General features: G+C 38.6%; 1 protein-coding gene across 1 annotated transcript in view; it reads left to right on the top strand.

The window, feature by feature from the left end:
• The window catches only part of VWA8 (von Willebrand factor A domain containing 8), a gene marked incomplete at its 5' end in the record, with an annotated part of 200,100 nt that overhangs the window by 162,074 nt on the left and 14,613 nt on the right, over window positions 1–23,413 (top strand). Inside the window, 4 exons of the mRNA XM_084274913.1 lie at window positions 13,032–13,140; window positions 13,814–13,970; window positions 16,717–16,825; window positions 22,123–22,248. Of these exons, the coding sequence (XP_084131039.1) occupies window positions 13,032–13,140; window positions 13,814–13,970; window positions 16,717–16,825; window positions 22,123–22,248 (501 nt within the window). The remainder of the gene's footprint in view (window positions 1–13,031; window positions 13,141–13,813; window positions 13,971–16,716; window positions 16,826–22,122; window positions 22,249–23,413) is intronic.

Raw genomic sequence — 23,413 nt, 5'->3', positions numbered from 1 at the left:
CTTTAGATCTGATGAGGGCAAAGGCAAACACTGAGTAACTATTCTGGGATGCCAGGTCCATCATTAGAAATATATTTAAAATGTATTCCTCTCCTACCCAGACTACGGGTAAAGTCTGTGTTGAACTGGAGTAACAGCTGAGTATATTTTAAGTAATAACAATGCCAACAATGGCAGACTTGCTGTTGAAGTTAGAAAAAACACAATCTTATTAAAAAACAGGGAGGCATTTTATTTGCATATGTAAATAGGTGTACACACTTAGTTGTGTGTATGTATATTTATTGTTACACACCCATATATTTATGTATGGCAAACATGCATACACGTGTTGATACACACACACCCACAAGTTCATTTTTTTGCCCAGATGTCATACCTGGTCATTGAGTCTCTTGAATTAGAATTACCTGAGATTGTCTCAACTTTACAAGTACCAAATCCCTTAGGGGGTGTATTTCATAATGAAGTGGATTTAGAAGAAGAGATTTTAGAGCAATTTAGGAAAAAGATGTTGGGATCCCATACTCTTAGCCATGACGGATGCAATAGTACTTCTCCCTCCTTTTGTCAGGTCCTTGTCTGTATTCAGCTGATTAAAAGACCAGTTGGCACAAGCCCAGCCCTTGTCCTGCTTTTGCAGGTGGTGTGTGCCCGATCTAGAGTTAGAAAGTGGCTGAGGCACCTACTCACACTCAGAAAATGAGAACTTTCTGTGGATGCATTCACAGCCTCCTTTCCCCAGACAACTTTTAGAATGGGGGGGGGGGGACAGGTGACATAGCTGGACCGACCTCCAATTGCAACAGTGAGAGGTTCAGAGGAATCATGACATACGTGGAGATCATCAGAAAGGCAGCGTGATACTGTATACAGAATATTGTCTTGTAAAATCTGCAGAGGAATTTAGAAAAAAAAAAAAGAAAAAAAGAAGTATCATGGTTATTAATAATCTTTGTGATTTGACTTCAGCATTGTATAGCCAGAAGAAGGGCAAGGGGAAGGTGGCTGTTATGTAGTAGTGTTTTTAGTCCTGACTTAACTAATTTGTTTTGTTCCTTCATAGTGTTGTGTAGCTGCCCTTGACCTTTCCTAGGATGATGTAGGTGCTTTCCTTAGAGGTTTTTGGGAATCACCTCTACATTTGTTGTGGAAATAAAACATTAATAACAAAAAGATCCAAAGAGTCCTGCAAACTCTTAGTAGCCATTTTTCTTTACAGCATTTATGTCTTGGTTTATTAATGGCTGAGCCCTTTGAAAAAATGCTGCAAGTTCAGCTAACTTGTGTGAGTTCATTGATAAAACTGACTTATTAAAATCTTAGCTTGTTTGCAGAGGGTTTCCTTTTCTCTCCTACAATTTCATTGCCTAAAGCTGTGCTCTCTAAACACCACATAGCCTTCCTTGAGCCTTGGTGGAGTATCAGGAGGTAAACATTTACACACATGGTCAGCTATGCCCTGTACCCAGCTTCCTTTTGAGACTGCATTAGAAGCAGCAGTGTGTTGTACTTAATGAGCAAGGCAGTCTGGATCCAAATCCTATCCTCAGTGTGCAAGGCATTATGTGCAGGTTTAAGGAAATGGATTCTTAGAAACTGAAGGAGTTTCCTTTATGCCTCTCTCTGTTGTTTGGGCTGAGCCCAGAAAACCTGTGGTTGATTGATTTCCCTGCCATCTTTGGGTGATGATCATCTCACTCCCTTGAATTGTCTGCTTTATTCTGTTTTTATTCCACTCAACTAATCACACAGAACTCTGCAATGAATTATTTACTCTTTATGTGTATTAATATTTTTTGGTTTAGTGAATGTATTATTTTTTTTTCTTTTCATTTCCTGAAGCTGTATTTTGTACTTGAAAGTTTAGGGTAATACAGGGTCACCTGATTAAATTTAATTTTAGGTGGGATGTTTATCCAAAGAGTAATTGATTCAGGAGTTTCAGTGATCCCAACTTATTTTTACTGCTCAACATCTACTTTAACATCAACAGTATTTTTCTTTCTTTTTTAAAAGTGCCGTTTTACTTTATAATTTTTTAACAAAAATCCATCCTCTTCCTGATGTTATTAGTGAATTAGGCAAAGCTGCGGGTTCTGATGCCAGATAGAAGCATGACCTTTAGCAAGAGTGGCTAAGTCCTTCTCCCCCCACCACCCTCGGTTCTGTATTTTCTACTTTAGACCAGCTGATTTCTCTGACCACATGAGGGCATGGGTGAGCTACTAACAGTGATGTTCCTCATCTCTTCAACACTGTCGCTAGAAACCCCATAAATAACGAAAAACATACTCAGTGCAGAGGTGTGTAAGTCTGGAGTAGCCTCCTTTGAAATGGTAGCATTCTGCAGCTCTCTGCGAGACCCTGAAGCACTTGAAATGCAGCAGGTGACAGAGCTGTCTGGTCAGTGAGTGGGTTACAAGGTCCGATGTTTGCAGGTCTGAGCTGTGCGAGCCCCACACACACAGGTTAGGCCTGTGCGAGCCCCACACACACAGGTTAGGCCTGTGGCCTTTTCCTGGGCTGAATGGTTCATTTCAGCACAGTGAGGTGCAGCAGATCTATCCTGCCCCTTGAAACAAGGCATCTGCCTATGGGGAAGCGTCACACTAGAAAGCCACGCACCTGCAGACCTCCAGAAGTTCACATCTCCAAAAGTCTTCACTGGGTAAAGCAAGTCAGGTAAAGAGCATCAATTCTCTGTCAGATACTTTTCCTCATATAGAAGTCCTCAGCCAAAATGAGCCCCTTGATGGAAACACTATACAAACCCATCTAAAATACATTCCCATTCCTGAAGATCTTCCAGTCTAATTATAGCAGACAAAAAGCAGGAGTAGAAATAACCTTGACTTTCTGTTAGAGCAGGTTGATCCAGCATAAAGTTCCTCTTTTTCCCTCAGACTTTCCTGTGAGAGCCCACAGTTCTTATGGGACAGAAGAGAATAACCTCAATACACCCTCTTTCAGATGTCAGGAAGCCTGCAGCAGTGCATGTTGCTGACTTAAAGGCTGGAGCTCCCAACAGCGGTGAAATCTTGCTGTCCCAAAGGGACAAATGTATGTTAATTACTGTGCTCTTATTAAAGTTGTTCCCTCATTAGTGAAATGTAGTGAAAATTTAAATCATCTGATCTGTTATGGTGGTACTAAATATTAGAGGCTTTCCTTTAGAAAACAAAGCTATGTAGATGATCCCTAATAACTTGTGTCTCTGATCTTTAGGACAGATTTAACAAGGTCCTAGATCTGTAGAAAAGCAGGCTTTTTTGTTTCCACGTGTAATTTTTTTCAACTTTCTTTTGACCTCACAATGTCCCTGCAGTTTTCTGCCCAGAATATTCCAAATTGCATTCATTTCTTCCCTCTTTCTATCTGTTAATTATTCAGGGTGCTCCAGAATAAATGGAATTCAGTGTTTTCCAAGTTATTGATCGTGGGAGGTGTGTAGTGGTCATAATTAACCAAGCCAGACACTGTCTGTCTGCTCTGATTGTATTTTGCACTGGATTAACATACTGAAAAGATAATGACCTCACATCTTTTGTGATTGACTAGACAAATTTTAATAATGACAGAGGAAAATGGAATTTACACAGGTGTTAACATAACAGAGGAGCTGTAAGATGGAAGCAAATGTGTATCTTCTCATTACTTCAGTTAATTTTTCCATTTTCTAAGCCACAGAATGTATATTCATGAACAAAAGGCTCTCACGCATATACTGCTGTAGAGTTTCTGAGCTGGATCTTAGAGTGACACTGTTTAGCTCAAATGAAGATACACCCAGAGCAGCAACAACTGCATGTTATTTACCAGCAGTTCTCTAGGTAGTGTGTAAAAGCTAACTAGTCTATAAAAGCTGGAACATGTCCACAGAGGGACAACAAAGCTGGTAACAGGTTGGGAGCACAAGTCTTATGAGGATTGTCTGAAGGAACTGGTGTAGTTTAGTCTGGAGAAGAGGACACTGAGGGGATCCCTTATTGCTCTCTACAGCTACCTGAAAGGGTGTTGTAAGGGAGGTGGGGGTTGGTCCCTTCTCCCAGCTAACTAGCAATATGATGAGAAGAAGTGGTCTCAAGTTGGGTCAAGGGAGCTTTAGATTGGATATTAGGAAAAATTTCTTAACTGAAAGAGCGGTCAGGCATTGGAACAGGCTGCTCAGGGGGCTGGTGGAGTCACCATCTCTGCAGATATTAAATGGTTTAATTGATGTGGTGGTATTGGACAGATGGTTGGACTTGGTGATCTTAGTAGTCTTTTCCATCCTTAAAGATTCTATGATTCATTTGCAAGCCAGATTCCCCTTTGTGTTTCACTACAAATCTCCACGTCTTTCCCCACCCAGTTTAACCTACCTGTGATTTCACTTTTATTTTACAAATCCAAAATCCCATTAAAGCTGTGAGGCTTTGAACAGTTTTGCTATTTGAGGCAGCAGTTTAATGCCTGTGTGAATTTTAAAAGCAACTTTTAGAGTGAAATGTTCACATGAGTCAGTGAACACATGAAGCTTCCTTAGTGCATTTTGAATCCTTGCAAACTTTTACAGACAAGACAGAAAATCAGAATTAAGCCAAAATGAATGAAGACAAAGGTATTAAATGCATTTTATATTGCAGGGCAACTAATGTGTTTTCATTTTGGAATACAATTAAAGACCCAGAGTGTATTTCATAAATTATTATTGCCTTGTTTAATACCAAATCTTTCATTCTGTGGGAAAATGACCTGTGGGCTGCAGTTTGCCCCATTGGTGTGAATAGAAATTGTGCTATTAATTTTTAGCACACAGAAAAAAGCTGCACATGGTAAGATGCAAGTGAAAGCAATATAAGCCATCTCTCACAAGTTCATGTAAATTGATGATAAAACATTTTCTGTCTTCAGTAGAACCAGTTTTATAGTTAAATATAAAGCCACCCTGAACAGGCAGACTAGCCTTTGATTTGCCTGGTGTGAAACTTCTATATGCTGTTTGAGAAAACAATGCATATATTCTTGCTGCTGATAAAGAATGTGTTGGAGAAAAGGATGTTCTAATTTAAAGGCAGCCCAGGGTAACACCAAAGTTTTAAGGTTGATGGCAGGGTTTGGGGTAGAGATAAAAGAAAACAAGGATTTTGTTTCAAGGAAAAATCAGTCTCGTGCATCTGCTGAAACACATTCTGCATCCCGTGATGTACAGTTCCTAATCCTTTGTGTCACCATGGAGAATTGTCATTTTTCATTATAGCCCAACTCAACCTTCTTTCATAATAATGTATGGCTTTGATAAAGGATTTTTCACTGATTTTGATGAAGAAATTGACATCTCCTAAATCACCTGTAAGAAGAAAGTCTTAAGATGTTTTCATTCCTTTTCCTGCAGTGATCTTCTGATACATGCCCAATCTTGTCCATGATGCGAATGAAGAAAGCTATTTAAGAAAACATGTAGGGTACGTTAAGAAAAATGTGGCTAGCAGGTTGAGGGAGGTCTCCTCCTACCCCTTTACTCTGCCCTGATGCAGCCACATCTGGAGCACTGTGTCCAGTTCTGGGATCCCCAGTTCAAGACAGATGGGGAACTACTGGAGAGAGTCTAGTGGAGTGCTACAGGGATGATTAGGGGACTGGACAGTCTCTCTTAGGAGGACAGGCTGAGAGAGCTGGGTCTGTTCAGCCTGAGAAGACTGGGATGGGATCTGATGATCAGCGTTTATAAATATTTAAAGGGTGGATGTCTAGAGGAAGGAGACAGACTTTTCAGCAGTGCCCAGTGACAGGACAAGGGCCAATGGGCATTAACTGGAACAAAGGAAATTCTGTCTGAACATCAGAAAATAATTCTTCACTTTGAGAGGGACAGAGCACAGAAACAGTCTGCCCAGAGAGGCTGTGGAGTCTCCTTCTCTGGAGATAATCAGAACGTGCCTGGACTCAATGCTGTGCAGCCTGCTGGAGGTCATCCTGCTCTGGCAGTGTGGTTGGACTAGATGATCTCCAGAAGTCTGTGATTCTATATGGAAAGCAGCATACATTCTTCAATGATTAAAACCTGCCCTGTTTAATATATTGTATGTTAAATGAAAGGCAGAATGGCAGATGAATTCTCTCCCTCTTTGTCCAATGGAATGGTAGGATATCTTCTAATTTGCATCTTAGCAGGGTTCTTTCCTTTATGATAAAAAGAGTAATGAAAAATTGGATCTTGCCTGTCTAGATCCTCCCTATTTTCCAGCACTGTTTAATCTATTGCCACCTCCTTAACTTGAATTAAACTAAGAATCTAAATCATGTGAACATTATTCCACCTCAGATCAGGAAAAATTGCCTAAGAATGCATTATTATTAGAAATACTAGAATAAGTGCTTGTGAAAATAGTTATTGTTTGGTCACTTCAGATTTTTCTTTTTCAAAAATATTCCTACCTCAATATTATCTAAATCTGTAAATTCGGCAGCCCTGACCCTGTTTGTTGTATTTTGTAAAATGAGGTTTTGGCCATTTGTGTGTGTTTTTTAATTTTTTTGACACGTGAAATTGTGCCAAGTTCAGTTTCAGTTAATGCACTGTATATGTCATGCTCCAATGAATGCTTAAAAAAGGGCTTAGTAGGAAGGTTAGTTACTTGTTTTTCACCACATACAACAAATAGAAATTCCTTTCATTTCTGTTATGAAGATGTAAAATCCTATAAGGAATGACCAGGTCTGTTTAAAGACAGTAAGAAAAATTTGATTTGGGGCAGTTTGGGCAACGGAAATACAGTCCATTTTTAAAAGTGCAAATCACATCCCTTTACACTTGAAGGATGCTGGGCCTTTTTTTCTGGTCCTCACCCCTCCTCTTTCTAAGTTGCATCCAGAGTATTAAACATTGTGTTTTATATAAGAGGATGAGATACGAGTTAGTCCTGACAGGGCCAGGTGTGTTAAAACCAAGAGGGGTAAGATCTGTTCCCCAGTACTGCTTGCCCCAGTTGGAAACCAATTTCTTTGCCGGCCCTCAGGCAGAAACTAGGGGTTTTTTGCTCTGAGCACCTCAAAGGAGCTTTTCTGGCAAGCACTCCTGAATGGGAGGCACTGACGTATCTTGGACCCTGCAGGAATTTTAATGAAGTTAACCAAATCAGAACACAAAAGTGAGCTGCTGCATTAAAAGACCTTGTACTCTCCAGCCAGCTTGCAGTGCTGAACAGAATCTTCTTGTGTGTAAGGAAGGGTGATGGGAATATCTACGACCAACAAAATCAATCTACATCAGTGACGTGTCCCTGACTGCATCAAGGAAGAAAGTCCTTCTCGTTGTACTGAAAGCCATCACTTATTTATTACTTTTCTATTCAAAGCTAGAAATATTTTCAACCTGGTCTGGCTTCTGCCTACAAAGTCCAGACAGTGCTCCTTTTTCTGCCAGCGGTCAAGTCTAAGTCCACCTTCTGCCCCTTGTTTCAGAGAGTCAGCTTTTTACAAGACTGTAATGGAGGTATGGGCAGCAAAGACAATGAGAATCGTTGGGTTTATCTATCTCCTGCATGAAACTCTCAAGAATAAAGATAATTCCAAGTGGGAAAATACAGGAGGATAGATTTCCTCTCTCCTTCTGTGTCTCTGCAGTAAAGATAACTCATAGAATTCTAGTCTTTATTGTAACAGACTTGAACAATGAGAAGCTGATGTAAGGGCTTAAAATGCATGGGTGAAACGACAGCAGTATCGAAGGTCATGAAACACGAATCATTGAATAATAGACATACTGAAATGTTCATTTCAATTGACTTTGCTCAGCGTCTTTTACTCATTAAATTGGATACTATTATGAACATGTTATTAAGGGAGAAGTCAATATATATTCAGTCTAGAAGTTCTTTGAACAGTTCCTTAGAAGCATCTCATAAAGAGTCAGCTAAAGGAATTGTGTTATTGTCATCCGACATACAACTGTGACATGCTCAAGACTGACTATCATTTCTTTTTTCCTATTCATTTGCTTGGCACAAGCAGACTGGGGGCAACCGACATTTGTTAAGACACAGAACTGCAGTTGGGACTGCCTTTGAGGGGGTGAAGCTTCTCTTCAAGGACATTTTTTTTCTCTCAGATTCATTGCGATGTGTGATTACCAGGAGCTAAAGCACTGTTAAAATCACTTGTATGAAATCATCTGAAGCTAAATTTGATAATGCTTTAGGTCAGTTTTACTGACAGATCCTGAGAGTTTTGTTTGCCAGATATTAGAAGAAAATTAATTCTGAGCTCTAAAGGGAAGTATTGTAATTGTAAAAACAGTGCATACATTAGAATGAAATGCTAATGTTAGTGTGGGACATAAATCATTTTAATAATAGAGTACAGCAGCCCTCTCCATAATTGATGCACTTCCGTTAATGACTTCCTGCAAGGTCCTTTCTTCCTACAGTTGTGGTGATGTCTTGTAGAGGCAATGCACATTGTGTGTGGGTCAGCTGGGTGATCCTCAACAAGTTAAGCTCCTGTCTTTTACTGAGGGATGATAAAACTATCAAAATGTGATGCATGCCAGTGCTTCCTTGCTCTCCATGGGTGTAATTTTATTAAATTAGATTATTTCACACCAGAATTCAGTAGGATTCCATCCCACATCCACTTAATTCACCGAATGGGGTTCTAGATCCACTTTCAAACACAACTAAAATTTGGTTAGTGCACAGTATAAATTTCCCTTACCATATTTTTCCTGACCAGCTGAAGTCTATACAAAACTGCCAACCTTTGACTCATCTTCAGAGCAGCTCCTATTGCAGATTTCTATGTGTTTAATAGCTCTTTGGCATAAATATGACACAGATGTGAAACACCTGGTTTCATTGTGTTGTTGAGTGCATTAAATCATTTAACTGGCTTCTCTGAGCCTCTTTATCTTCTTTACAGTATGGTATGAAGGATGATAAGATCACTTTCCAAACCAAATGCATTGTATCAGTTTCTCTTATTCAGTTGGCTCTTAGAATCTCAGTGTTTTCAGGGGAAAGAAAAAAAAAGAAAAAAACAAAAAAAACCCCAACAAAAATACAACCAAGAAATGAAGTGAAGCCATGTAAAAGTGTTTTGGCTTCCATTCATGTATCTCAAGGAACTGATACAGAGCAAGTTGTTCAGATGCCACATATCTCTCACTGAATGTAAAATGAGAGTTCAGTTCTATTCCTGTCTGGCTGCCCTTGCTGTCTGGAGTGAATGGATGTGCAAGAGGCAGGGCCAGAAAATTAAGTCAAAGCATTAACAAGTCTTGGTATCTGCTGTTTCTTCATTTCTTTAATGCTGAAGTGCTCACTTCATACCGTTGCCTCTTCAGAAAAGCACATTCCCTTAGCACCTTTCTGACCTGCAGACTTCATATTCTCCCTGTGCAAAATTTGTGTTTGTTTGCTTCGTTGACTTTGGAAGACCTACAGATTCTTCATCCTCAAAGCCCTTTTGAATACACCCATTGATGTGTAAGAATATGTGATGAGAATACAAGGTAGTCAAAGAAAAAGAAGGGAGAACAAGAAGGAACTAAGATCGTTGATGTACTGAGAATTTGGACTTTATAGACAATAAACTAAGAATTGTGTATATCCCAGGAGAGGATGGCAGTTGGGCTTCTTGTGCGGTGAGGACTTTGAAGAAGAACCTGCCCGAACAGGCAAAGTGCTTTCATGCTCTGATCATAAATCACCAATATGCATAAACAAGTTTAGATAATGCACAACCGACACGTGAGCCGTGTGTTTTGGAAATTGTGGTTACTTTGGAAATCAAAAGGAAGCCTCAGAAGGAAAATTTCAGCTTTTCCAGCCATTCTACTCTGACCTCATAGCTGAGACTACTGAATTCGTCTATTGTTTTATGAAGCTGTGCTGCACACACCAGGCAGTATGAAATCTTCACAATAAGGCAGTAATGAATAGCGCCTTTCAGTGTGTGGAGAGCTACAAAGAGCAGAGATTTCTCTCAAAAAGAGACGCTCAGTCAAAACTTGCTGAAAGAAACAGAGTTGATAGAAGTTTTGCAATAGATTCAAATGGAAATTATTCAGGAGGGGACAGATCTACTTTTGAGCAAGCACGTTATTTCTGTATTTGGAAAATATCCATTGCAACAGTAAGAGAATTCTCAGTAGGTTTAGGAATTCCCATTGAACAAGCTTGGAAAAGTTACTACAGATTTCTCAGATTCTCTTTCTCTACTTCCAGGACCTGCTTTTCTTGTCTTCCTTCTTAGTCCAGACAAACTAGATTTTTCCCACTGACTGTTTTTCAGTTTGCCAGGTTCATAATGTGTCCAGTTTTGGGTCCTTTCCTTTAAATATACATTTCCAACAGTTTCTAATATCAAGAATTCCACCAACCCTCAGAGGTATGACTTATCTATGACTCTTCCATGTCTTTATAGCTGTCATGCTGAAGAATGTATCTTTGTCCGCAAGTTTTTCTTTTAATTTTTTTTATCCTTCCTCTGATTTCATGTCCAGAGTCAGTGATTTACTGCTTACTTCTTTCTAAAATGTGTTTTCAATTCTAATCTAGATATTTGTTAGTCTAACTTGTGCTTCATAGAGGTGCCTTCAGAGCAGAGTGAAGTTGTTAGTTGTAAAATCACTTTGAAATACTTCCATGGAGACAGGGATGGGGAGGAGAAAAGCATAAGTCACTAATGGAATTATTTAAGACCTCAAAGGAAAAAACAGCAAAGTACATCCAGAGGATTTTCTTCAAAGGGCCCTATAGTGTACTATTTAAAGCAGTTTCTAAGTGTATGGTAAATTTAAATAACAATTACCTCAGCAAACCACTGCTAATAAAAATTGGTTGTTAGCATATTCGGATGTAGTAGAAGTCGACTACCTTTTGTGTGCATAGATGTTACTTAAAAAAACAAGTAAATGAGAGAAACTGCTGCAGTTCACAGGCATGACATTAACACATCTGTTGGTGGTGTTCCATTTGAATATCCTTAAATTTTCAATTATTTTTTTCCAGTAACCAATTAACTATATATTAAACAAAACCAAAAAAAAAAAGAGTAAGGAGGTCACATTCTTAAGCTATGACAGATTGTACCACTGGTCTCTCCCTCCCTCATGCAATTCTTTTCAAAGCTTTAATAGAAATCAAATGTTGAATGTTCTGCTGTCCTTCTAAGAAAAAAAAAAAAGTCACAAATCACTATAAAAGATTTCCTATTAACCACATGCTGTTTCAAAGTTACAAATACATGCTTCAATATGATCAACGCTATTGTAAAATAAGTGTATATTAGAAACTCACCTAGTACATATGTGCTGGAAATATTATTTGTGAAACACTTACTGCATGTAAGAAATACGTGAGCAGTAAAGTTCTTTTGCTTACAGAACTTTTCACTCAAAATTTAAGCAATGCTTGTGTTCCAAAATATTTAGTGAAATTTTTTAATGGAAAAAGCTTGACAAAAATAAAATAGGGTATTTGGATCACTGATTATGGTTGTATTTGCCCCAGAGCTTCCTCTTGCAGAGCTCTGAGTATTTTTCTATGAAGAACCCACAAGATTGAAAATAGAAAGGATATTCCGATGTCCTATTGTTTCTCTTTACTGAGTATTGTTTTGTTTTCATTCATGAGGCTGACACTACAATTTTGGTTTTATGGTTTTATTTTAAAGTAAGGTCAGCGATTTTTGTTGGCCTGTGTTTCTAATAGCTTTGAAATCTACCAGTTATGCAAAAAAAAAAAAAAGAACTGTTTATTTTGGAGGAAATCTCTTAAACCAAAAATGTATATAACCCGAAGGGTAACATGCTGTTGTGGTTAAGCGTCTTTTCTTCCTATTCAAATGTTAAATTAATGTAATTTATCAGATTAGATCTTGATTTTACACTAATGACATGGTTCACAGAGGATGCATTGTACCTCTTTGAATTAATATAAATTCTATAAAGGGAAAGAAAATCATGTTTTGAATAGCTGCCAAGGCACTGTTGTTAGAGCACATGTTTTCAGTTCGAAAACATGTATGGAATTCATGTCAGCATAAAGTTGAGTCTGTAAGACAGTGAATTCAAGGATTAAACTGCTCTGCAGTCCCAGTGAAAATCCAGATAATGCCAGTGAACTTCGGAGAAGGCAGTAAATTGTAGTTATTGGGACACATAAATTCATCAGACAATTAACTATATTATATTAGATGAGAAGAAAGTTAATTTGTAGAGGTTAAAGACATCAATTTTACATCTCTGTCATTAAGTTTCATTAAAAAAAATAAATGGCATTAAATTATAGAAGATTGGTAACTGAAGGGCAGTTTACACATGAATCATTGATTCACTGCATGACTCAGAGCTGGTAATGGGAAGAAGTATTTTTACCTTCAGTCACCCACTTAAATCCAACCCCAGCCTGAAGTGACTCAGCCCTGACCATCTGACAGCTGTTGGGTGTCGAGCTGTGCAGTGAATCGATGGGGAAAGTACAGTCAGTAGATAGGTGTAGAAAACTCCCCTGCCACAACCGCAGGAGTCTACAGTGGTATAAGGATTACGTGAGCCATTTACAGACAAGCCTTGGGGAAGACTGTGTCATTTCTTGAGTCCCTGGTAATGAAAGGAAGATCAGTCTGCCCACCAATAAAGAACACAGAGCAGTAGTTGAGCATGCATGAAATTTGTGATTGGGACTACAAGCCAGGTGTCACCAAAACTGTCAGAAGTATTCAAACTGCAGGTGATCCTGTCTATGGGGGGCATATTGAGTTACCTTGGGAATTTTCAGGAAGCACTTTCCTAACGTGGAGAAGACTTGAAAGCAGTGGGTGGTTCAGGTGTGATAGTAGTCCTAGATCTGGTGTAGGTCTAATGTGCCACTCCGGAGCCCTGTTTTAGTCTCCTTTATCCTGTTGTCTTCAGCAGATGGGGTGTTGCATTTATTGAATTAATTCTGGTCCTGTAGCCCTTCATCAGACCTAGTATATTATTTGTAGGTTTAGAGCGGTTTTCCTTGCTGTAAGAGAGATTTACAGCTCTATGTTTTATTTTACAGATAACCATTCAGAGGGACAGTGGTTTGGATGTCAGTTCCCCCAAACATGGAAAAGTGGATCCAGACAACATGCCACATGTTGGTGGAAATACTTGGGCTGGTGGAACAGGTTTTTCATTCTTTTCTTTTTAATGCATCACTGAAGGATGTCTAAGGGAGATGATGCTAGTCAAAAATGGGTTTACACAAGGCTGCCCTCTGATTTTACTCAATACAGGGTTGCTTTATTGCCAGTGAGAAGAAGTATTTGCAATGTCTAACTTAAACTGCATATAGCAGACCTCTAGTTCAATTACATTTTGTTGTCATTTATTTTCATTTGAACCAGAAGCTTGCAGCCACAGAAGCTAGGTTAAGCTATCTGCCATTCTCTTAGATGTCTCTGTAGCTGCAGAAATTCAGTTAGTGTAGGGAAGAGGCACATGGAATAGGCAAGGTGCCTCCCAAGTTTGGTAACAGTGTAAACTGGCAAATTCTAGGGATAGGAGTCTGAGTGAATGTCTTTAAGGACCAGGAGTTTTGAGAAGATGTGTCAAGACTTGTATGATGTGTAGTCCCCATTGTACGTGGTGGAATCCATAATAAATCTAGTCTCAAGGGACTATAAACATACTGCCGTGGTCTAGTTTTGAAAATCTTTGGCAATAAATATTTGAACTGGGGATTATTGGCAAGTTTTTTTGGAACATGTGTAGATGTGACAACATAAGCTTTAAAGACAATGCATTCTTCTTTATTATTGCAAGGATATTCCTAATTATTTTTTGTGTCCATCATGTTAGGTGGGAGAGACACTGCTGGGTTAGGTGGCAAAGGTGGACCATATCGACTAGACGCTGGCCACAGGGTTTACCAGATATCTCAAGCTGAAAAGGATGCTGTTCCTGAAGAAGTCAAGAGAGCTGCTCGAGAGATGGGTGAAAAGGCCTTTAAACAGAGGTAATAAGAAAGTCTTTATTTTCCCTACCATTTCCCAGAAGAATTTTAAAAAGATAGGTAAAAAGAATATTCTTTCTTAATTGTATTTCCTTACCAGCATGCATTTAGCTGTCCTGGACAAAATGTGTGCAATATTTTACTGTAACTGTGTGATTTGGTAGAGTAAAACATAACTAGGTGGATAAGGAGACTGATGTGAATATTTGCCTTTTTTAAAAAGGGATCTACCATACAAATTATGATGAATCCAAATTGTATGTTTGTCTTTCAAAGTGGACCATTATGAGAAAATTGCTTCTGTTTGAAAGACCTATAGCCAAACAGTGAGATGATTTGAGCTATCAGAGCTCAGCAGATACTTTTACACAAAGCACAGATCTTCCTATCATTAGTGTAATGTATGGTTGGTTACTAATCAATTGAGATTCCTTCCTCCAACAGAACTCTTCCAAATCAAACTTTGCATAAAACCCCCAAAGTTTACTGGCAGTCATTCCAAATGACTGAGTTTTATGTTTCAGCCCAGGACATACTGCAAAGTATCTGTCTGAAAGGAGAGAATAATAGATACAGATTAAAACATCAGAGCAAATTAATTTGGAAGTAACTTAATCAGCTCACATTTTGTTCCTATTAACAAAGTAATTCCCAGCAGGAGGAAATCTGGGTGCTGTGAGGAGCAGGTGAGATTGCCACTTGCTTCAATTGTTATGTAAATAATTAGGCTGTTAACCACAAGCATGCACTGGACATGCATCACTGTGTTTAAAAACAGAAGTTTATCTGTGGCATTCTGGTCAAGTTTATTTTTTAATCATGTTTTTATTACTAAATCACCTGGAGCATTTAACATTGCTGTTAGAGAACTAGTGATTAATTAAGACAGAAAAATATATTGATTTTGTTAGAGCTTCAACAGAAAAGACCCTGAAAAGTAAAAAACCTTTTAGTGGTGATTTAATTTACGCAAGCAATGTGCAGAAATTAAAATTAAAAATAGTCACTTTAAGTTTTGTTGTCAGGCAGAAGGCAGCACTTGTTTTGTCTTTCTTTCCTGATGCATTATTGGGGGGCAAGGGGAGGATAGGTGTGGAGGACTATTTTAACTGGTTCTACATCTCTGTTCTTCAAAATTGCTTATCAGTTGCTTCATAATAAAATAATTGATATGTATAATCTTGGATACTGTACATCTCTTTGTGCATATTCACCTATATACACATGGCATGTTTTGAGGAGTTTCTACCAGCCTGTATGGTGAGATACACGATTTGTGTAGGGGGAGATTCCTGGATTCTGTACTGTGGAAACAGTACAGCTGGGTGCTGTAAGATCTGGGTATCTGTATGTGTGATAAGTACATGTAAGATCTGAGTATCTATACGTGAGTATCTGGGATTCATTGTCCTGCTAGGGCCAGTGAGCTGGCATGTACCAGCTGTAAATGTAGCCTGTTCTGGTCACATTTGATTTGGATCTTGGATTGTTGTGGGAACTAATAGATAAAAGTTCAGAGTAGGGAGGTTGGAGTCCTCAGGATGAAGGAAAAAACTACGTTATCTCAAAGGCCCTGTGGCAGGGGGGTTGGAGCTCTATGATCCTTGGGGTCCCTTCCAACCCAGACCATTCTATGATTCTATGACTCTCTGAAAGGCGCTACCACTGTCACTGATGATCTCGTCCTTGGCCAGCCATGGGTCTGTCTTGGAGCTGGCTGGCATTGGCTCTGTCAGAAATGGGGGAAGCTTCTAGCAGCTTCTCACAGAAGCCACCCCTGTAACTCCTCCGCTACCAAAACCTGGCCACACAAACCCAATGCCAGTACCTTTTAGCTCAGAGCTGTACCCATCCATGTGCTGGATGGTAGGGTAGCAAGGTACACTATCCCTGCCTCAATACATGATGCTGGCTCATGGAAAATATCAAATGGTTCACATTCCAATCATACCCACCTGTCCCCTAGCTCATTCTTCACCATTAGGCCTATGTAATTACATTCCAATTGAGGGTTTCACCAGTTTAAGAGTAGCTTAGCTACAATGTTTAGAAGGTTGATACAGAACTTGAAGTGGACACATCTTAACTTAGAGAAAAAGCATACATCTGTTTTTATGGTGCAGATGTTGTGCTTTCTGTTAGGGCTCTGGACAGGATAGTGTTCAGTGACATGACTCATTTTTTGGGGGGCAGTACATTTTTGTTAATGTTCATTTAAAACTTCTTTGTTTCAGAGTTTCAGCATTCTATGAAGCATAAAGATAGGTATTTGAAATGGAGTTGCTAGAAGCATGTCTTCAAGGACAGATTTTATAGTGTGCCTTTACTTAACCTTTAAAGCATGGATCATGATATGTTAAAAATACTCCGACGGTGAAGTAATGAATAGGCATCCATGATCCTTTTATGTACAAATAGCAACACCTGAGCCAATAAAACCTCTAGGATTTGATCACAGCTTTCAGAACATCTAATTTGCTTCCCAAACATTAAAGCAGATTAGAAGAGAGACAAAGGATTAGTAACTTCAATAAGTTTTAATGCAATCCAATCCCCATAGTCACTGGTGATCACCCACTTTGTCAAAAACTCACAAAAGCAGCTGCCACTTCTTTGATTTGCCTCTTGTGTCTGGTTATTACAGTCTGAATTTGCTTGTTATAAAGTAAATAAACTTGTCATCTCCATAGGTAAAAGGATTATATGCTTGTTTGTTAAACTTTTCTTTGCTCCCTGTTCTTTGCTTCAGATTGAAAGAGATTCAGATGAGTGAATATGATGCATCAACTTACGAAAGGTTCTCTGGAGCAGTTCGACGTCAAGTTCAGTCGCTCCGCATCATCTTAGACAATCTACAGGTAATCTTAGATTTACTGATAAAGGAACATGGTGAGCTCATTACATTCATAGGCTCCCTATATTATCCTGCTGATATCCTGTTACCATCTGACGTTTGTACCTTTGAGGGCTATAAGCAGATTCAGTTTATAATCATGGTTAGGAAAAAGAGTCTCATATTACTCTTTCGAAGGCAGCTTTTAAGTGGATCCCAGTGCTTATCTCTCTGAATTACAGCATTCCCATACCACAGCTTACAGAGATTACTTATTCAGGAGCAGAATTTTATGAAAGAAAATACTATGCATTATTAAAAGAACATATGATAGTGTGTAGAACACAGCCTTTGTCTTTACCTCCTGTCCAAAAGACTTTTTTTGAGCTGAGAAGTGCAAATGCTACAGATGTTAAAAGAAACGCCCACTCCAGGGGGGTGGGGGGTTTCTTTACTGCATATGCAGCTGAAAATAGTCATTTTTCTCAGGTTTATTTTTAACTCTTGCTAACAAAAATATGCATCTCCTAAGTGGAAGCTGACCAAAACCACTAGTTCACCTTCCTTCTAGTAACTGGTCTTGTGGTTGTACCAGGTTTTACTAATGCAGGGTATGTAAAATAGAAGGGCATTTTTTCTAGGAGGAATCTACTAATCTTCAGTAAAAATGAAAGGAAAATTGATTTTTATTCCTTATAAGACATCTCTGATTAAAAATATTTTGTTGAAGCTTACCAGCCACTTGTATATGTATACCTTAGTCTATTACCTTAGTCTATTAGTTAGTCACTGTGCTGTGTCTAATCTCTCTCCTTACTTAAGCAATAAAACTGAAATAAAGAAAGAAATTACTTTAATCAACAGATTCTTCCTGGGTCAAAAAATCCAATTCACTGACATTGCAAGTAGGCAAGGTAACATTTTGCTTTGCCTTAGGTAGCAAAAAAGCAATTTGTAGGTTTACAATGTGTTTCAGTTCAGGACATTGGCTTTTGTCTTGTAAAGACCTTTTAAGCCACTGGGACTAAAATGCTACTGTAATCACATATATACACAGAGAAATATTGCCCAGTTTCCTTACGAATGTATCAGTTCATATAACGAATATTTAACATGGTCATGATTAGGTAATTTGTAGGTTTACAATGTGTTTCAGTTCAAAACGTTGGCTTTTGGCTTGTTAAGATGGTTTCAATTGGAACATTTTAGATATGAATCTCAATTTTCCCTACATCGTTTATATCTAGGTGGGTTTTTTTACCATCTTTCTAGTAGACATGCCATCGGAAGCACGCTCTAGGTGTGAAGTAAGTGAATCTTCAGTGTAAGGTCTTCTTTCAGTCTGCCTTATCTATTCCCTGGAGCCACAGTGCTTACAGCCAGTGATCACGTTAATCATGAGCAAAATATAACATATTTTAATATAAGGAGACATATCCTGTTGCTTTGTTAAAAAGGTCATTTTAATATGAAAGCAAAGTCTTATAAGCCTCGGTATTTTATGAGATTTTGCTAACTTCCTGGCAAGATCTATAGCAGGTAACCACAGAGCTAGTAAATGTACTTTGTGATGGAAAAAAACACACTCACTGAATTTGGAAAAGCTAGCTTGTAGAGTAGGAGCAACATTGAAAGCCCACTAAATTTTTGTACAGATTTTGGTAGGGTTTTTTATTAGAAGATGCGTGAGGAAAGTGAAGACCTGAGGAGAAGGACTTGGGGGTGTTGATTGATTGTAAAGCTCAACATGAGCTGGCAATGCGTGCTTGCAGCCCAGAAAGCCAGCCACATCCTGGGCTATATCAAAAATGTGTCCAGCAGATGATTCTGCCCCTCTACTTGCTCTCGTGAGACCCCACCTGGAGTATTGCGTCCATCTTGGGGTCCTCAGTACAAGAAAGACATGGAGCTGTTGGAGTGAGTCCAGAGGAGGGCCACAAAGATTATCAAAGGGCTAGAGCACCTCTCCTATGAGGACAGTCTCAGAGAGTGTGGCTTGTTCAGCCTGGAGAAGAGAAGGCTTTTCTGAGACCTTATTGCAGCCTTCCAGTACCTGAAGGGGCCTACAAAAAAGACAGAGAGAGATTGTTTTCAAGGGCGTGGAGTAATAGGACAAGGGGCAGTGGGTTTAAACTGAAAGAGGGTAGGCTTAGATTAAATATAAGGAAGAAATTCTTCACTCTGAGGGTGGTGAGACCCTGGCACGGGTTTCCCAGAGAAACTGTGGCTACACCCTCCCTGGCAGTGTTCAAGGCCAGGTGGGATGAGGCTTTGGGCAATCCGGTGTAGTGTTCCTGCGCATGGCAGCGGGGTTGGAACAAGATGATCTTTGAGGTCCCTTCTAACCCAAACCGGTCTGTGATTCTAATGTTTTCTGAGAAACAAATACAGACAACTGGCATTATTCCATAACATCCTATGCTCTTATGTTACATATTTAGATATGATCACATGGACAACTTTTCCTGTGATATTTACAGGCATCGCTGTTATATTCTGCAGGGGGTTTTTTTAAATATGCCTTTGATGTCTTTCAGTGAAAAGATTTACTGCAGTGGTGCATTGTGATCAGCCATTGCCATGCTGATAAGATAAGGTACCTAGCTGATAAGATACAGTACATGGCACATTCTTCTCATTTCAAAAGCAACACAATCAATATACATACAATAATTTTTCATCAATATGGGTGCAGTATATTGCCATAATAATGGGTTGTGAGTCCTTTGTAGGAAAATATTAAAGCCAGGTATATATGTAATAGTTCTCTTTTCCTCTTAAAATTGCAAATGCTTTTACACTTATATTGCTTTTAAGCTTATGAAAATTGTATAAACACTTTGAAGCTTTTCTCTAATATATATGTGCATCCTATAACATGTGCTTAGGGGGATTTTTTTTCAGCTTTTGTAAAAGGAAGTAAATTCTTAGGAATTTTATGTGGAAGTGGTAGATGCTTAGTCTAAATAATTTTAGCAATATTTTGAAAAGAAGTTAGGTCAGATTTTGTCAGCATTCTTTCCTATTTTAGGAGAGAATGTCAAATCTCTTCATCCAATAAAATTTCAGTTCAAATACTGTGTTTTGTTGCATAAATTGTGGGGGTTGGATCCAATGATGTCATGAGGTCCCTTCCAACCCCTGTGATTCTGTGATAAATTTCAAAAGGTATTAAACTTTTTTTAAAGATGTCCATGGTTAGAAGCAATTTTCTTCCCTCTCTGGTGTTCCTTGAACAGTAAATAGCCACAAAGCTAAAGCATCATCAATGAAAACAGTGGTGAAACTAGTTCAGAATCTGCTCAATGAAGCCAAAAGTTTATAATCTTCTGTTGTTTGTCCCTCCTGCCTAATTTAAGGAAGCAAATGACAAAATTTGACAAAAGAGCTGCCCTAAGGATGCATTAATTATCCACCTCTGTTCCAGCACTTCTAGTGGCTAAGATGACTAGGAACAAATAATGTCATCTGCATCATCCTGGGAGGTGCATTATTCATTTTGGACAGGCTCTTCTCAGCAGCATGTTGTCTCTAGGAGCATTTTTAATGGTTACTTGGAGAGTTGTTGATATTTTCTATGGGTTATCTACTGTGTTTTTCACAGCCAGAGAACTGCTATAGTGTGATACTTCAGTGGAGCATATAGAGGTCACCTGGAATTTGCAGATATCTTGTGATATTACACAACTCTTTGGGCAACAAAGGAATTGTTGATCCTGTGGAAGAAGGGACTTCAAATTTCATCCCAAGAATAGTTAATGATTGTGGAAACTACTAGTTGGTGGTACGAACACACTCATGGATCTCCCACTGCCTATGTGGGTGAGAGCTATGTTGACTGTAGCACCACAAAAATCTATCAGATAGAGAAACAGGCGGAATTCACAACCTAGGAAATTGTTTCCACTTTCCATTCCTGTGATGTACTAAAAGGCTGAGGTTTTCGCTTTGGCTTTGCCTGCATCAGGAATCATCTGTAAAGCTTTTGACACAACCTAACTAAAACCAACTATGTTTGTTACAGCTATGATAACTCTGTACTGTAAAATTAATCAGAAAATTTTCCCTGTGGCTTTGTGTTGTCTGCCCATTTATATTCATAGATTAGTAGTCCATTAGTCTTGAGTAACTATAGGCAACAGACAGTAGTCCAGAGCTAGTTCCATACACACTGAAAGAAAAACTCATAAATTTTGACTAAAGCAAAAGCAAAGATTCCCTGAGCCTTAAGAAGCCATCATCTGACTGCTCAGACATTACAAAACTATGAAGATTTGTCCTCTCAAATCCCAGGCCTGCAGTTTGCTGGGGATTTGTAGCAAAACACTTCCTGCTCGTCAGACAGTAACTTATTTTCATTCCTGAAAACCAATCTTTAAGGCAGATTGTGTCATGCTGGATATTTGATTTGCCTCTAGCTGCTGACCAGCAATTAGCTGAAAGTCTAAATGTCTTATACATATATATATATATTTTATTTTTATTTTTTTAAAATCTTCTTTCTTTTCTGGACTTAGTACTAGAATGAAAACTTCAACCTGAAGATTTAAGCAGAAATTAAATAAACCATGAAATCCATTTATATAGACTTTACTGTCTTTAGGTGGATCTTTTGTATTATGAAAATACTCTTAAGTATGTTGTTTATAATATTAACACACTGGAGTCTTCAATCTTAAGTGCTTGCTTCTATGTAAAGGAGTTCCGTGCCTACTTGAGTTCCTGGATTGCAATGCATGTTCATCACGTCAGGCTGCAGGTAACCAGGGCTCTTTTCAGGAAAGTAAAAAGAACTTTCAGTGGACCATTTCCTGAGTGTCATCATATTCAAGGTTTTAATTTTAAAATATAATTACAGTTTGTTATGAGTGTCATTTTAAAAGAAACCACTTACCTCTACCTAAGGTAAATACTACTGGTTTTTTACCTTTAAGTCACCCAGGGTTTTTTGCGCTGCTTGGATGGAGAGCACATGGTCAGTTATGCATGTCCCTCTGGCTGTAGGTATTTCTGCACAAGCTACACAGATTTCCAGCACATTTGCAAGAAAGAGTTAAAATTTCCACTGTCTGCATTAAACTCCCATATATGAAACAACTGAAAGAAGACAAAATTACAGAGGGAACGTGTTCTTTGTCACTGTAAATTTTTCTTTCTGAGAAAAATAGCAGGACAGCTATGAAAATGTGTTTTCATTTCTTTGACTTATGCCAAAACTGTCACATCATTACAAGGAAAATTCATTCGTATGTCATGTTCAGTATGTCTTAAATTGCTTAAAATGACATCACTGTGTGAGTGAAGGTTTCTTTTCTCTTGTAGGCCAAGGGTAAGGAAAGGCAGTGGCTGAGACACCAAGCTGTTGGAGAGCTAGATGATGCCAAAATCATTGATGGGCTGACAGGAGAAAAAGCCATATATAAACGACGGGGAGAACTTGAGCCACAAGTGAGTATCCAACAAGTAGCAGGGAAAGGCAGGGAAGTGCTTAACCACTTTTCTGTCCTCATAGTGGCTGTACAAATATAAGTGGAGTTTTGGTGAGTTATAGGGATGAGAAAATCAGAAGAATCTTGGGAAGTTTGGGGAAAATCTTTGGAAGGCATCTCCCTGAGACAGAGGCAACCACAAAGTGAATCATTTGCTTCACTTCTTGTAGTCGCACACACGTAATTGTTATTTCCACTCTCACATCTCAGGATGTGGATCTCAACACTCCTTTGTTTGACCCAGTGCAATGGTTTTTCTGTTCTCATTTTAGATTTCATTGAGCTGAAGGCAGCTAGCACAAACCATTTTCTTTCTTTGTCTATGAAAAATACAAATATTTTTCCCCTAACAATAATAAATATTTTGTCCCTTTCAATAATAAATACGTTGATAAGCTGGGAAGTTTGGGGTTTTTTTAAAAAAAAGTGGTTTAAAAATGTCTTCTTATTCCATGATATGTGAGGCTTTTCAACTTCCATAGATATTTGGATTAGCAAGAATAAATATTATAATTAGGAAAAAGTGTGAGGAAGCACCATTAATATACAATAAAGTTGTCTGTCCTGTGCGTCAGTTCAGCCTTTCCTTAGAAGATGTTATGATTAAGCCTGTATGAGTCAGCAACAGAGAAACCACTTGAATCAGACCAACAAAACCTGGCCCAAACTAGCGGGGCTAGTCCATAATATTTAGCAGTAATACTTAATGATAGATTGCAGTTTTTAACTACACTGAGAGGTTTTTTTAATAGCTGAGTACATCTTTTTGCACGTCAGTTACCCACATCTGATGAATCCCTGGTACTATTTATTTATGCTATTTGGTCCCAATGTCTGTGGTTTTGAACAGTTTATGGAACTAGGCACCGCCTGTGTGAAAGATCAATAAGGGAAAAGTGATTACATCTTCCATTTCTTATTTTGAAAAATGTATTTAATCACTGTATCAGTTTTAAGTCTTTGTAAAAAAAGTTCAATTAGGAAAAAAAAGGACATCTTTAAGTTTTGAATATAGGCAAAATAAATGGACAACATAATGTGTCCGCTTCTCTTCATAGGATTTGGAGGGCAAATACTATGAGGAGTGGCTGTTTAGCTTAGAAAAGAGGAGGCTGAGGGGAGAC

Source organism: Gallinula chloropus (genome assembly GCF_964237585.1).
Source record: "Gallinula chloropus genome assembly, chromosome: 1".
Lineage (NCBI taxonomy): Eukaryota > Metazoa > Chordata > Aves > Gruiformes > Rallidae > Gallinula > Gallinula chloropus.
The sequence above is the reverse complement of the archived record's forward strand: the minus strand, read 5'-3'. Positions and strand labels throughout refer to the sequence as shown.